General features: G+C 44.3%; 1 protein-coding gene across 2 annotated transcripts in view; it reads left to right on the plus strand.

The window, feature by feature from the left end:
• LOC126545491 (neural cell adhesion molecule 2-like) overlaps positions 1–13,577 on the plus strand; it is a 613,769-nt gene that overhangs the window by 284,424 nt on the left and 315,768 nt on the right. For both annotated transcript variants that reach the window (XM_050193381.2, XM_055061846.2), the window contains exons 10-13: positions 6,693–6,821; positions 10,125–10,158; positions 10,808–10,902; positions 12,260–12,314. In XM_050193381.2, coding sequence (XP_050049338.1) covers positions 6,693–6,821; positions 10,125–10,158; positions 10,808–10,902; positions 12,260–12,279 — 278 coding nt within the window. In that variant the 3' untranslated portion in view covers positions 12,280–12,314. The remainder of the gene's footprint in view (positions 1–6,692; positions 6,822–10,124; positions 10,159–10,807; positions 10,903–12,259; positions 12,315–13,577) is intronic.

Genomic DNA, 13,577 nt, shown 5'->3' on the forward strand with positions numbered 1-13,577 from the left:
CAGGCGACAAGAAATATTACGTGGTCGGACACCGAAGCAAGGCTTGCCTCCTCCGAACTTAGATGCTGTCAACCCAGTCATAGCAGCTCCTCAGTTACAATTAGCAGAGCGCAAGAAAACATATGCGATGATGGTTATTGGTTTACAGGAGATGAAAGACAAACCAAGCAAGAAAGACAGCCAAGGAAAGACGTCTCAAATCACCTCAACAGCACATGATGATGTCTATGCTCTTTGTTGCGTTAAAAGCAATTCTGCGGGCGTTTCCTATTGCGAGCAACCTTCCAGAGGTGAGCGCTGTCCTTTCGATAGAACCGCTGGTAGTACAGAAGTAGCTTACAACATAGTATAATGGCTCGCCATATGAATAACTGTGTAATTCTTCATCTGTTTATATGCTCATCACAGTCTACATCACTGCCGCTTGTGTGTGTTTGTGACTTTGTTTACAAACTCATTGGGGTGCAACTTGCATTTGTCTTTTATATCGATATGTTCATGGGTGTACAAGACTCTGTGCTGTGGATTTCTGACCCTGTGACGTGGTTTCTTTTCATTTTCTTACATATAATTTTTATAGTGTTGTTTCCGCTATGCAAAAAAGAGTAGCCGTCACCATTACAAAGTGACTACGTCACTTTCTTTATTTTCATTTCAATAAAAAAACGCCATTGGAATATTATGAAATACGATTTGTCATTTTACTTATTTTCCGACTTGATTTTTTAAAAATTTGCCTACAACCAAAACTTATGTTTGTTTGCTGAAACTTCAAAGAGCGCTTATGTCACCAAAACCATTTTTTCGACAAAGATACTTTGAGGAAACCCCATTCATGCAATCGCCAATATGCCATATAGTTTTTTTCGAGGGGATTCGCGATGGTACCTTTCTGCGTCTGTGTCGTTTCTCGTTGCCCAGAGCTGTGAAGAATCTGTACACATCAGTGTTTATTTCGGGTAAAGCGAAACAAGCGCCGAGCATGTTTGGACTTATGTTCGGCATTATACAGATTGGTTTTCAACTGAACATAGTGAAGGCATTCTGCTCACATCATGTTGACTGTGTTACAAAACATCCAAACGAATAACTAGTTGGTCAACAGAACTAAAGCGAGCTGATCATGAGGGAAAAGCGAAACCGTCAGCAGAAAGCTTGCTTACGGAGGAGCTATGCGGAAAGGAGTATAATCATCATCATCATCATCATCATCATCATCATCATCATCATCAGCCTAGTTACGCCCACTGCAGGGCAAAGGCATCTCCCATATTTCTCCAACTACCCCGGTCATGTACTAATTGTGGCCATGTTGTCCCTGCAAACGTCTTAATGTCATCCGCCCACCTAACTTTCTGCCGCCCCCTACTACGCTTCCCTTCCCTTGGAATCCAGTCCGTAACCCTTAATGACCATCGGTTATCTTCCCTCCTCATTACATGTCCGGCCCATGCCCATTTCATTTTCTTGATTTCAACTAAGATGTCATTTACCCGCGTTTGTTCCCTCACCCAATCTGCTCTTTTCTTATCCCTTAACGTTACACCTATCATTCTTCTTTCCATAGCTCGTTGCGTCGTCCTCAATTTCAGCAGAACCCTTTTCGTAAGCCTCTAGGTTTCTGCCCCGTAGGTGAGTGCTGGTAAGACACAGCTGTTATACACTTTCCTCTTGAGGGATAGTAGCAACCTGCTGTTCATGATTTGAGAATGCCTGCCAAACGCACCCCAGCCCATTCTTATTCTTCTGGTTATTTCAGTCTCATGATCCGGATCCGTGATCACTACCTGCCCTAAGTAAATGTATTCCCTTACCACTTCCAGTGCCTCGCTACCTATCGTAAACTGCTGTTCTCTTCTGAGACTGTTAAACATTACTTTAGTTTTCTGTAGATTAATTTTCAGACCCACCCTTCTGCTTTGCCTCTCCAGGTCAGTAAGCATGCATTGCAATTGGTCTCCTGAGTTACTAAGCAAGGCAATATCATCAGCGAATCGCAAGTTGCTAAGGTATTCTCCATCAACTTTTATCCCCAATTCTTCCCCCTCCAGGTCTCTGAATACCTCCTGTAAACACGCTGTGAATAGCATTGGAGATATCGTATCTCCCTGTCTGACGCCTTTCTTTATTGGGATTTTGTTGCTTTCTTTGTGGAGGATTACGGTGGCTGTGGAACCGCTATAGACATCTTCCAGTATCTTTACATATGGCTCATCTACACCCTGATTCCGTAGTGCCTTCATGACTGCTGAGGTTTCGACTAAATCAAATGCTTTTTCGTAATCAATGAAGGCTATATATAAGGGTTGGTTATATTCCGCACATTTTTCTATCACCTAATTGATAGTGTGAATATGGTCTATTGTTGAGTAGCCTTTACGGAATCCTGCCTGGTCCTTTGGTTGACAGAAGTCTAAGGTATTCCTGATTCTATTTGCGATTACCTTAGTAAATACTTTGTAGGCAACGAACAGTAAGCTGATCGGTCTATAATTTTTCAAGTCTTTGGCGTCCCCTTTCTTATGGATTAGGATTATGTTAGCATTCTTCCAAAATTCCGGTACGTTCGAGGTCATGAGGCATTGTGTATATAGGGCGGCCAATCTTTCTAGGACAGTGTTCCCACCATCCTTCAACAAATCTGCTGTTACCTGATCCTCCCCAGCTGCCTTCCCCCTTTGCATAGCTCCCAAGGCGTTCTTCACCTCTTCCGGTGTTACATGTGGGATTTCAAGTTCCTCTAGACTATTCTCTCTCACCTTATCGTCGTGGGTGTTACTGGTACTGTATAAATCTCTGTAAAACTCTTCAGCCACTTGAACTATCTCATCCATATTAGTAACGATATTACCGGCTTTGTCTCTTAACGCACACATCTGATTCTTGCCTATTCCTAGTTTCTTCTTCACTGCTGTTAGGCTTCCTCCGTTCCTGAGAGCCTGTTCAATTCTATCCATATTATAGTTCCTTATGTCCGCTGTCTTACGCTTGTTGATTAACTTAGAAAGTTCTGCCAGTTCTATTCTAGCTGTAGGGTTAGAGGCTTTCATACATTGGCGTTTTATAAGGTGGCTACGTCTCTTTCTTTTATTTTCATTTCAATAAAAAAAACTAGAATCGCCGCCGCTGTCGGAAAGATAGAAACGTTTACTCATTTCTACGATGTGGTGCGCACTCTGGTTTCTCGTAGGTACACCTTCGCAAAACAGGTGATCTCTTCCAAGTCAGATTTTGTTCGATGGGATTGTTCGACAATATGGTGCAAATAAATGTAACCAAAAAACTCCCTGCCCCTCGAACACCAAATAGCTACGCGCTCACTGGATTAAAAAAAAAAGCTGAGCAAAAGGCATATATAGCGCTTGCAAAATTGACTTACGCTGTTGTTATTTTGTACGTGGGAGCCTTCTCTATGCGTGGCACATGGCAGAAAAACACGTCTCCAGCATTTGAGCCCACATAGTAGCTTAAACATTGAATGAAATAAGGCCCGCAATTTAATCTTTCAGTGATATATTTCTGCTCAACACGCCCCATCGGCCACCTTTTGTGTACCAATCAGAACAAATCTTCAGGTTGTTTCGAATTGAATATAAGTGAACTGTTTCTCCTAAGAGTGTATATAGGACTCTACACAAAGCCAGCAGCGTATGAAGTGCAATATATTGAAAAGATCCTGACTTGCACGGCCAAGAGTTGAATGCCTATATAGTGTAGTGAAAGAGATGCGAGCAGCATACTCCTCTTTGTATGTCCCAACTACAAGCGGAAATTTTCCCAACATGCCATTGCACGGCGCACAAGTTCCAAGTGAACTGGCTTCACATTATCGTACTTTGCTGGTTGTTGACAGTACAAGAAGGCATTTCTTCACTGGGCATAGTCGTACAACATAGGATTCCGCGCGAGCATCACACTTGGCTTGCTGTTCCAAATGTGAGCGCTCAGTGCAGTCATGTTTGCAACAGCCATCTACACTGACAATGGCATTGCACTGACAAGAAACTGTGCCTCGGTGTAAGCTCTACACTGAACCGCTCTAACTAACCGGCTGTTGGTGAACGCGAGGAATATGCAGAAATCTTTATATCTGGGGTTATCAGACAAAGCGTAATATACGCGGACCGAGTAAAATTTCTTTTGCTCCTTTATGTTGTTCCGCTTACGTAGAGTGATGTTAGCGACAACAAACAGTCTCACTCTGCTCGCAATACATGTGTTTGTTTTTTTCACACATTTTTTGAAAAGCTTCATACTGCACGTGGTATAAGTCTTCCAGCCGTTGAGTTCATTCAAGACATGAAATAAGACCTATGTCAAAACAACTACGTTTTCGTCTTATCCGATGTTGCATAAAAGACGGAAAAACTGTAAGTAACGACACGGGACTACCCATCAGTGGACTGCACAATGTGCTGGCCGTCATGAGACATGATGCCTACATCACAAAACGCGTGATGCGGCCACAACCGCCTCAAAAGTGAAGCGATCGCGCGAGCGCCTCTCTCTAGCCGGCCCGAGTTTGGGCACGGTGCTCTTCGCAGAGGCAACAGAAAGCTGGCATGAAGCGTCGGACGTAATGACTCACGTTCACACGTTTCCCTTCTCTAGAAAACCACTGCCTTGCGTCTTATTCTGCAAAGTTTATAATTTCTTACTCTTGCGAGCACAACTCTTCACGGGCCCATCAGAGCTGCAATTCGCAGCATAACAGCGCTCCATGATTGGTCGGCATTGGGGCGCCCGCCACTCAGAGTAGCGATCGACGTGATAACTGCAGGCAATCGCCGACCGGAGCCACGTACCAGAACTTTTGTGAGGGAGGGCCGATAAGCTGCTTTGAGTACGGGCCTTTCAAAAAAATTTATTTTACCCAAGTAGTGCCCGCGATTGGCTGCTGCCGCGGCGATCATCTCGCAAGAGATCTTGAGAAATTTAAGAGGTGCTTTGCAAACACAAGTCCTAGTCTTTTTAGCATTCTTTTCAAAAACTGCGCAATGAAAATCTGCGTGGCAGCCCTACAATAAAGCCCACAATTCTTGTTCTCTGTCGACGTCCTCACTGTGACGATGCAAAGCAAATCAATAAAAAGTGATGTGACGTCGAGAACAGCTTCAGGAACACTTTTAAAAAGTTTGGATGCTGCTTTTAGGGGTGAATAAATTGTTCAGGAAACAACTACATATGAATATCTCACGTCGGCCGCGGTGAAGAGTTGTGGCTGCCTTGATGTTTTGTGTAAGTGAGGTCCGCGGTTATCAATAGAGCAAAGGACAAGATAGATATAACAGTGCTGGCGGAGATATTGGAAAGTGTCTGTCTTAGAAGGTCTTCTTACAACACACTCTGCCGTAGAGCTAGTGAAATATATTATAATTGGCAGCAGTTCTTGCGTCAAATAAAAAAAAATCCAGTGAACTCTTAATCAGCATATTTGATCGGCTGCAGCGCACCAATATAAGGTGGTGTGTGAGCGAGAAACGCATTCTTTAATGAAACCTGGAGAACTTATTTCGTGCTTTTTTAGTTTTTTTATGTAGATATGTCTAGATTTGTCAGTAGCCTCATCTGCAAAAAATGTCAACTTATGTACGTGTTTTCGAACTCTTTTGTGGTTAAGAAAGTGTGTGTCTCTTAGTTTTTTTTTTTTTTTTTTTTTTTACTAGTTTCAGTGGCTCCCTTTACTTTTGTGCGGAACTTCACAAATGTTTATGATATTTGGCTGTCTCGGTGTATTCGTATTTTTAGTTTTGCTCGCTCAGCGAAGAGGAGTAGCCGGTGGGGGGCCAAGCTCTCTTTCGTTAGCGTATGCGTTAAAAAAAGAAAGCTTTGCCTAACGGCACACCTAGCATGGTACTCACGTTCAAGAAATTCAGTCCAAAGAAGCAGTTCAAGGAAACATACGCCAATGAAACTATGACTCTTAAAGGCTGAAATCTTCTGCTCAAATATATGTGCCATCTTTTGAAACAGTTTCGGCGGGAACATTGCAAACGTTGCATTATTATTTTTTGTTTGCCTGTTTGCACCCACGTTCGCATCCATGTGCGTGAGTCAAGGGTGTTGTTTTCCTTTGGAGAAGTTTAGCGCTAATGACAGCAAGTATTTTTTAAACTGGACGCCAAAGGAAACTAAGTGGTGGATGTCGAGAGAACAGTCAACTGTTCCAAAGCGGCTTCAGAATAGACGAAGATTAGCGCCAGTCTGTTAGCGGTCGCGACCTGCCTTTCGCTTAGACCTCCACGCCGGGATCTAACCTGTACGTACGTTATCATAGATTACAATGTAACATGAAGTTTAGTGAGTCGTCTATTCACATTGAGTTAGGAAATAGAATGCAGGTAACAGGACAAATTAGGTAGGGTGTCGCTTCTTCTGCAATGTCGTCCTGATGTAGGGCTGCGTTTGCTACCTCGGTACGCTTATGATGAACTTCCTTGGCAAGAAGAGGTAGCGCCTGTACGATTTAACTATTTTCGTCTGCCTTACCATTCAGGCACATGATCATTACCTTTCAGATCAAAAAAGAAAGAGAAGACTAAACAATAGCTGCACTAGGAGGAGATTCCCGCCATGACAAGTTGTCGGAATTATACTGATGTTGTCATGGGGGCCTTTGTTGGTTGAAAGATCGGCTAAGAACTTTTGAGAGTACTCATGCGTGTGCAATTCCTGTCTCGTTATCTTTGCAGTTCCCACTTGGACCCTGGGATTTTCGATCCTGCACTGGCTTCTCCTCGTCCTGTTTCTAGTCCTAATTACCGTCGCCATAGTACTGCTGATTTGGTTCCGTCGACGAATGCAGCACAACACTACCGAAGGTACGAGCACTGCTTCAATGCTGACAAATTGTTGTTTCCGGCGAACGCAGTTCTCAAATATCGTCACTATTTCTTTAGCCTACGTCGTTATAACCCATTGTTTTTACATCAGCTTTGATGTCCTGATAAATAGGCAATAGAAACAACTAGGACGTTAAACCGGACTGGTGAATTAAACGTCCCAAACTACAGAGAGAACACGTCTTGCTAAAGCTGGGTATTTCACGTGCATGACAATGGCGAGCCGTTTTAAATTCCCGAAGCACTTGACTTTGACGTAACAATGACTATGGCTAGTTAATCGCAATCTGCTATAAAATAAGAACTACGTGTGCTGCGTTGGAAAGTAAAAGAAGATATAACTTGACAAATTCGGTGGCCTTGTTTTGCAGTTGGCAGAAAATGCGCCCGAATTGGCGGAGAGATTGCGAAATGTATAACACGAACGCAGTGACGTCATTCATGCCAGTGCTCGAGCTGTAGTGTAGACAGAAAATCCAAAGTCGGCTTCCAACTGCACATTTTTCCGCCAATAAGTAATCTTTTCGCAATTATCAAGCGTCGAGAGAGTTGTACAGAAGTAACGTACCTAGTGTAGCATGATTTCGTGATCGCCTCTAATATCATGTTCAATTGCAGGTGCTGTCATTGTCAACCGTTGCCTAACAATGTCGAAATGTTAATCGGCTCTCCAAGTATTGCTTGTCACATATATTTCCAGAAATTTACACAAAATCTACTCAGGAGTCTCGGTTCACGAGGCACATAAGCGCTCGCTTCAATGTGTGTCTTTCTTTTTGATGCGAAAGCATCAAATGACCCATTGCGCGAAAAAGCCGTCGTCTGTAGCAACGAAACGGCACGTAAATTCCCATTGGCTGCGACGCCAATAGGACGCCGATTGACTGCGACGACGCGTCGCGTGCGCGTTTCGACGGAGCAGAGCGGGCGAAAGGTACACACCTGCTGCTGCGCCAGGTGTTGCTTGAGGGCATCGCCGTGAAGCCACGTCACCTTCGCTCTCGAAAGCCAGTGTTACCCGCGCGTTTCTGGTCCGCGCCAGCTCTCGCTTGCGTTTTAACTTCGCCTCGGTAATCGCTGTAAAGAAATTAAAATATAAAAAAGCAGAATAAATTCGAAAGGAAAAACGTGGGCGGTAGTGAGTTTCGAACATACGACTGCACGCTCGGAAGCCGAGCGTTTTACTCACTGTACCAAACGAGCGCCTCCTAGCTAGCAGGCCTCTGCACTCTGTTTTATGACATATGCTAGTTGGACCGAAATTTTCATTGCCAGGCCCGGCGTGACGAAAGCTGTGACATTAAAATCACCGTGGCTAACTAGGAAGCGTCTCCATTAGATTCTATGGCAGTCGGGCAAGGTAACATGACGTCACGGATCGAAATGCACCGGCCTTGTGCTATCTAGGATGCGTTCGCCAAGTGTCTCAACGCACTCGCTTGCCCGCGAGGAGCTCATAAATCGAAGGACTGCTCAACGGCGCGCATTCATGCTTTCACATTCACAATTCATAAGAAGTGGTTAGGCGTCCCGAGATATATTTCGTTTTTTCAAGTTTAACATCTCGAAACGCTCTGCCGGAGTAGGCCGAAAGTATATAAAGCGTTGTTAAGTCGTAGCATGTAATAATGGAACTGGCACGTGTAATATTTCGAAGCTGGTAGTCAAAAAAGCAAAATTCAAACGTACACTTGGCACAAATAAAGATCTGATAGAGAAAACTAAGGGAGCAATGTTTTCGAAGCACAGCCGTCTTCTGTTCCCAGCCTTCTCTATTAATGCTCCACGATTTGAGCAAAAGTCAGCTCTTGATAAGAAATCAGCCCGGCTCTTACCTATTATGAAAGGAAAGATTAAACTCGTCAGTTTCATGTGAGCCGACGAAAAATGAAATGTAAACGGTGCGCCCCGAATGTCCTTAACCTTGCACAATTCCGTCTTTTTGGAACTAGCAAGTTTGTTGTATTGAAAGCGTTTCGAGCCCGTGCCGCGGCGTCTTTCTTTGCAACTGTGCTGCCGGCAAGGAACGAGGCGCAGTAACAACGCCGCGTCAAAAGGGCCCGCCGTGCTCAGTTCTGCGTTCGATTGTGCTCGGTGCGTGTAGCTCCACCAAGACTCGGCTCACAATGCAGTCCCCATGCGAGGCAGCCGCCGTCGTTTAATGAGCATTCAGACGCAGCTAACCGCGCAGTCGTCTTTCAGGATTGAAGCATGGAGGGGGTGCGTTTGATTTCGTTCGCTTCACTTTCGCCCGCGCGTTGCCAGTGCTTATGAAAGCCTAACTGAAAAAGCACGTGTTCCGAATAGCTTGCCCGGGATGTGGCGACGTTCGGGCGACAGCTGGCAAGAAACGCGCACTTAAGGCTGGCGGCGCTCCGGGAACGTCTGCGAGTCCTATTTTCCCCCGACTAGTTTCTCCGTGCCGGTTTTAGGCCGCTCCCTGCACCGGCACACCTGCAGTACACCTCTGTAGCGGCGGTGGTGGCGCTATATATCGACTTCCATGCGCAAGTGTGCGGGAAGTTGAAAAAAAAACAACAACGCTCTTAGTGTGAAATCGCGTCTGGCTGCGAAAGGACAAGGCTTGCGAAATTGGCGGTTGCTGCGAAGAAACCCGTCCTAGCTCGTACCCTTTAGGCAATACTTGCGGCGAGGCAATATCGGTGCGCCTAATGTTTGTTGCCTTGCGCGAGCCACTGTTCTTTCGTCGTGCGCCGCTGTGGAGATTGCGTTTTCTCCCAGATATGTTTCATTATGACGACCAAAATTGTACACCTTTGTTCGGTTAGCGGAGCCAGCAGGCTGCTTGCTTTGAAAAGGACGCTTTGTTTCTGTTTTGATCTTATTGGGTACATAGAAAGAAAATGATGGCATTGAATTGTGGAAGCTGCTATGACAGGAGGCTGCATCCCCGTCTGGGATCATAAAATTTACATGTCTTCAATGACTTTATTTGCAGATAAAGTGACACATAAGCTCCCTTCTTCACGCGCAATAATTTTTCTCATCTGAGGCCCTTCTGCAGTACAGCTTGTTGAATAGTATTTTTGTGTAAAAGACTAGTCGCTTGAGATGAACGTCTTTATTATAGGAGAGCTCAAAGATTAGGCCATGCATACGACATACTTTATTGCAGTTTTGTGCAGACACGAAAATTTCTATATTGTTCCTGCCACTGGCTATGCTGTGTTGCTTTTAAGAAGCAGCATTACCGCTTCTTACTTTTCAATGTAATTTATTCACTCGTTCCACCTTTATTTTCTCTCTCTTTTTTTTTTACAGGAACGAACAAGACCACTACTGAAGTTCAAGAGCCGTAAGTCAATTTTGGGTAGCATGCTTTTGCAATTTAAAATGTTAGGTTGAGTTAGGTTAAATATATATGCTTACTTTCTAGGCTTGCATTAGAAAGAGTAGCCCCAACGTTAACATGCATATGTGTTGCCGTATAGCACTACGTAGGTCAAAACCGTTTTCAAGTTGATTAGCTGTGAATTTGCGTAGACTGTAAACTAAACTGCAATCATTTTGCGAGATTATTCACCAAACTACAGACGCAGCACTATAGGAAAACGAAGAAACAAAAGAAGAGGCAGAAGCTGTGTTAAAAGAAAAGTATTTGTTTGTAGTTTGCGTGAATTTCGGTGCCAGCTTTAGCGTGTGATGTCACCTTTATCAACACGCCTGATGCACACAGCATTACTACGTCTCGAATTTAAACATAGATCAGTGATTTCATGCGGAGTATCTTTGAACCCCTTGGCAAAATTTTTCTTGCGTCTCTCAAGCTAACTCCTTCCGGACGACAGCTATTAAAAAATACCTCAGTCAAGGTTATTGTGACAATGTTTCTTAACTGACACTCGCCATGGTAACAATCTTGAGCCTATCTGCACAGCCGCTACCGAACAGTCTAGTTGTTGTTCTTCGGGCAAGAAAAATGCAGTGTCGTACTGAACTTGCAGTTGGTGTGGCCAAATGGCTCAGACAGTGCCCGTGAGCCGCAGCCGGAGCAGCGTCATCTCCACGAAAGACGAAATTATGGTCCTGGACAAGAGAAGTACGTAGCGCTTTCGTAGAACTCTGTTGACCTTCGCTGCTGTTTTTCACGTGTCGACAGCCGGCCGAGGGAATGGCAATCACTTATACCTTTTATTATACCTCACGCAGCAAAAGTTGACGCCAGAAAGTGACGGTCATTTTAGATCGAGGGGAGAGAGTCTAGTGAGCGCACTTTAGATTTAGTCCCTTCCTCTCTTTATATACGGGCTCGATAATCCCAGAGAAAGGGTCGGTGTTTGTTCCTGTTCCGCTTCGTGGCGCTTCTTTACTTCCGTGTATAGTTTCTCAACGCCAGCCCTCTGTCCCAGTGGCAGATTCCTGTATGTGTGAGAGTCAGCTTTAGTAATTTTTCTGTGCGCCGAGAAAAATAGAGCGGTTTGTTCTTCTTTCGCGAGAAAAACCGCGATTCGAGGCGATATCCGGCGCGTCTTTAGTTGTGCCAGCATCAAGCAAAGCGTGTGTGTCAAAATGAGAAGGTCTGACCCCAGAAGTTACGCATTTGTTTCCTTCAAGGATCATATAACCGAAATTGTTGCTGCAGTTGCTCTTTATTAATCACGAAAGAAAATTACCCGTGCAAGTTGTCCAGAATATGGTCAGGTAAATTCTCCCTCGGCTGTCGGCTCAGATTCTCGATCTATCAGTGCCTATGGCAGACATATTTAAAGACAGTGGCTTTTAAGCGGTTGAGAACACGTTTTCTCTATTTCTTCTTTTTTTTTCCTGCAATCTTATTTGCCCTTTCCAGTATTGTTCTATCGCGCGCCTTGCTCCGACTGTGCCGACAGGTACATATGCGAAGCAAATAACCTTGCCGAGAGACTCGGACGCCACAATATTGAAACGCAGACATAGTTATAGAATTGCGGCATTCTCGCATGACGCTCCGCATATATGAACACCACCACCGACGAGCTATGCCGTCGGTGGTGGCATAGCTACGCACGAGCTATGCCGTCTAAATGTAAAAGAATATATAAATGTAGTTAGAGGGCATAAGGAACTATATGTAAACATAATTATTTACACCCACACACATACACACTCGCACGAACACGCACACGCACGCACACATGCAAGCACGCAAACAAGGAAACAAACTGCTTAAAGTCGCTGTCAGCAGACGCCTGTAAGTCATCCCTGACTTTAAAGAAGCTCATTTGGTCTTGGAAAATTGGGACTCCCAGCAATAAAAGTTGAAGGAGTTTTACCCCCATAAATTTTAACGAACTGGACAGATTTCAGTCGTAAACTTTGAGACATATTTGGTGTAATCTTATTCATTACTTTGTAATTCTTTTCGGCTGTGTTACAAGGCTAACCACTTATATTTGCATGTTTTCTCTTTCTTCTAGAAGACACAGTGGACGTATGATCATGATGCCGCGCCTCGTGAAGTCATGGGGGCAGGTAAGAACACTTAACAGCATTATTTTCGGTTCCCTTCATCATCATCACCTTCTTCTTCTTCATTTCATCTCTTATTTTTGTAAGTGAAAGTGATAGAGGGAGGTTGAGAAGCCCCACAATGGTGCATGCCGGCTACTTCATTTCACAAAGCAGGAATAAATGATAAGATAAAAATAGGCATCATAAGTGAAGAAAATTAAGCGTGGAGAGCACTAGGGGCAAATGAGGGCGGAATGCAAAAACGCTCGTGTGCCGTGCATAGGGTACATGGTATAAAGAACCACAGATGGTCAAAATTAATCCGAAACCCGCCACTATGGCGTGCCTCATAATGAGATCGCGATGTTGGTACATAAAACTCCAGAATTTATCTTAATCAATTATAACTAAGGAGCGTAAAGAAAGTCCCGATGGAGTCCGACTCGTACAGAAGCCTACACTATATATATGATAGGAGAGAATTGGCTGCGTTATATACGTTTAGTTACAAAGAGCTAAAAAGGTGTATGAGGTTCCAGTGCGGTCCGATATGTAAAAGCTTGCATGCATGCATGTGTGCGTGCGTGTTCGTGCGAGTGTGTATGTGTGTGGGTGTGCGTTGAGGTAATACTCGTTCAAAAATATTAAAGGGAAAGGCGGTGTGCGGCTATGCACAACGCTACCGAGTACTGCGCACCTTGTCCGGATCAATCTGACTAACTGCATAAAACATTACTTAAAACAAATTAGTGCAGCACGTAGTACCTGTATACAGACGTCGTAAAAAAACGTCCAAGTATGTGCACTGATATCCACTCTGCTGTTTATGTTACAATGGGCCCAATGGCTTGGCGAGTGACAAAAGCCGATGCGGATTCGTGAATTTCTCGCTCTATATACCATCTGTGCGTAGCTTGGACGAGGCACTAGAAGAGCAGATGGTGAATGTCCTCATTATATCGTGGCCATGGGAGCAAACCTTGGAGGACACATATTTGATATGGCGCAGGAAATATTTCATGTACGCTGCACCAAGGCGTAGTCGATGAATTAGTGTTTCAGCCCTTCTGGATGACTCGAGGTCCGTGGGGTGTTTAAGACAAGGGTCCACTTTATGAAGAATCAATCCTTTTGTACGTTCCGTGAAGCAGGTGAAATTGCGCCAGTATAGTATGTATTACTTAGGTAAATTTCTTCTTAGCTATCTTCGTGCTTGTTTTTCCAAGCAGTTACCATTTCTTCTAGTCTTGCACCATTTTTACTCCCGCTATATGAAAAAGAGTA

The sequence above is a fragment of the Dermacentor andersoni genome, chromosome 1 (assembly GCF_023375885.2).
Source record: "Dermacentor andersoni chromosome 1, qqDerAnde1_hic_scaffold, whole genome shotgun sequence".
In the NCBI taxonomy this organism is placed as follows: Eukaryota; Metazoa; Arthropoda; class Arachnida; order Ixodida; family Ixodidae; genus Dermacentor; species Dermacentor andersoni.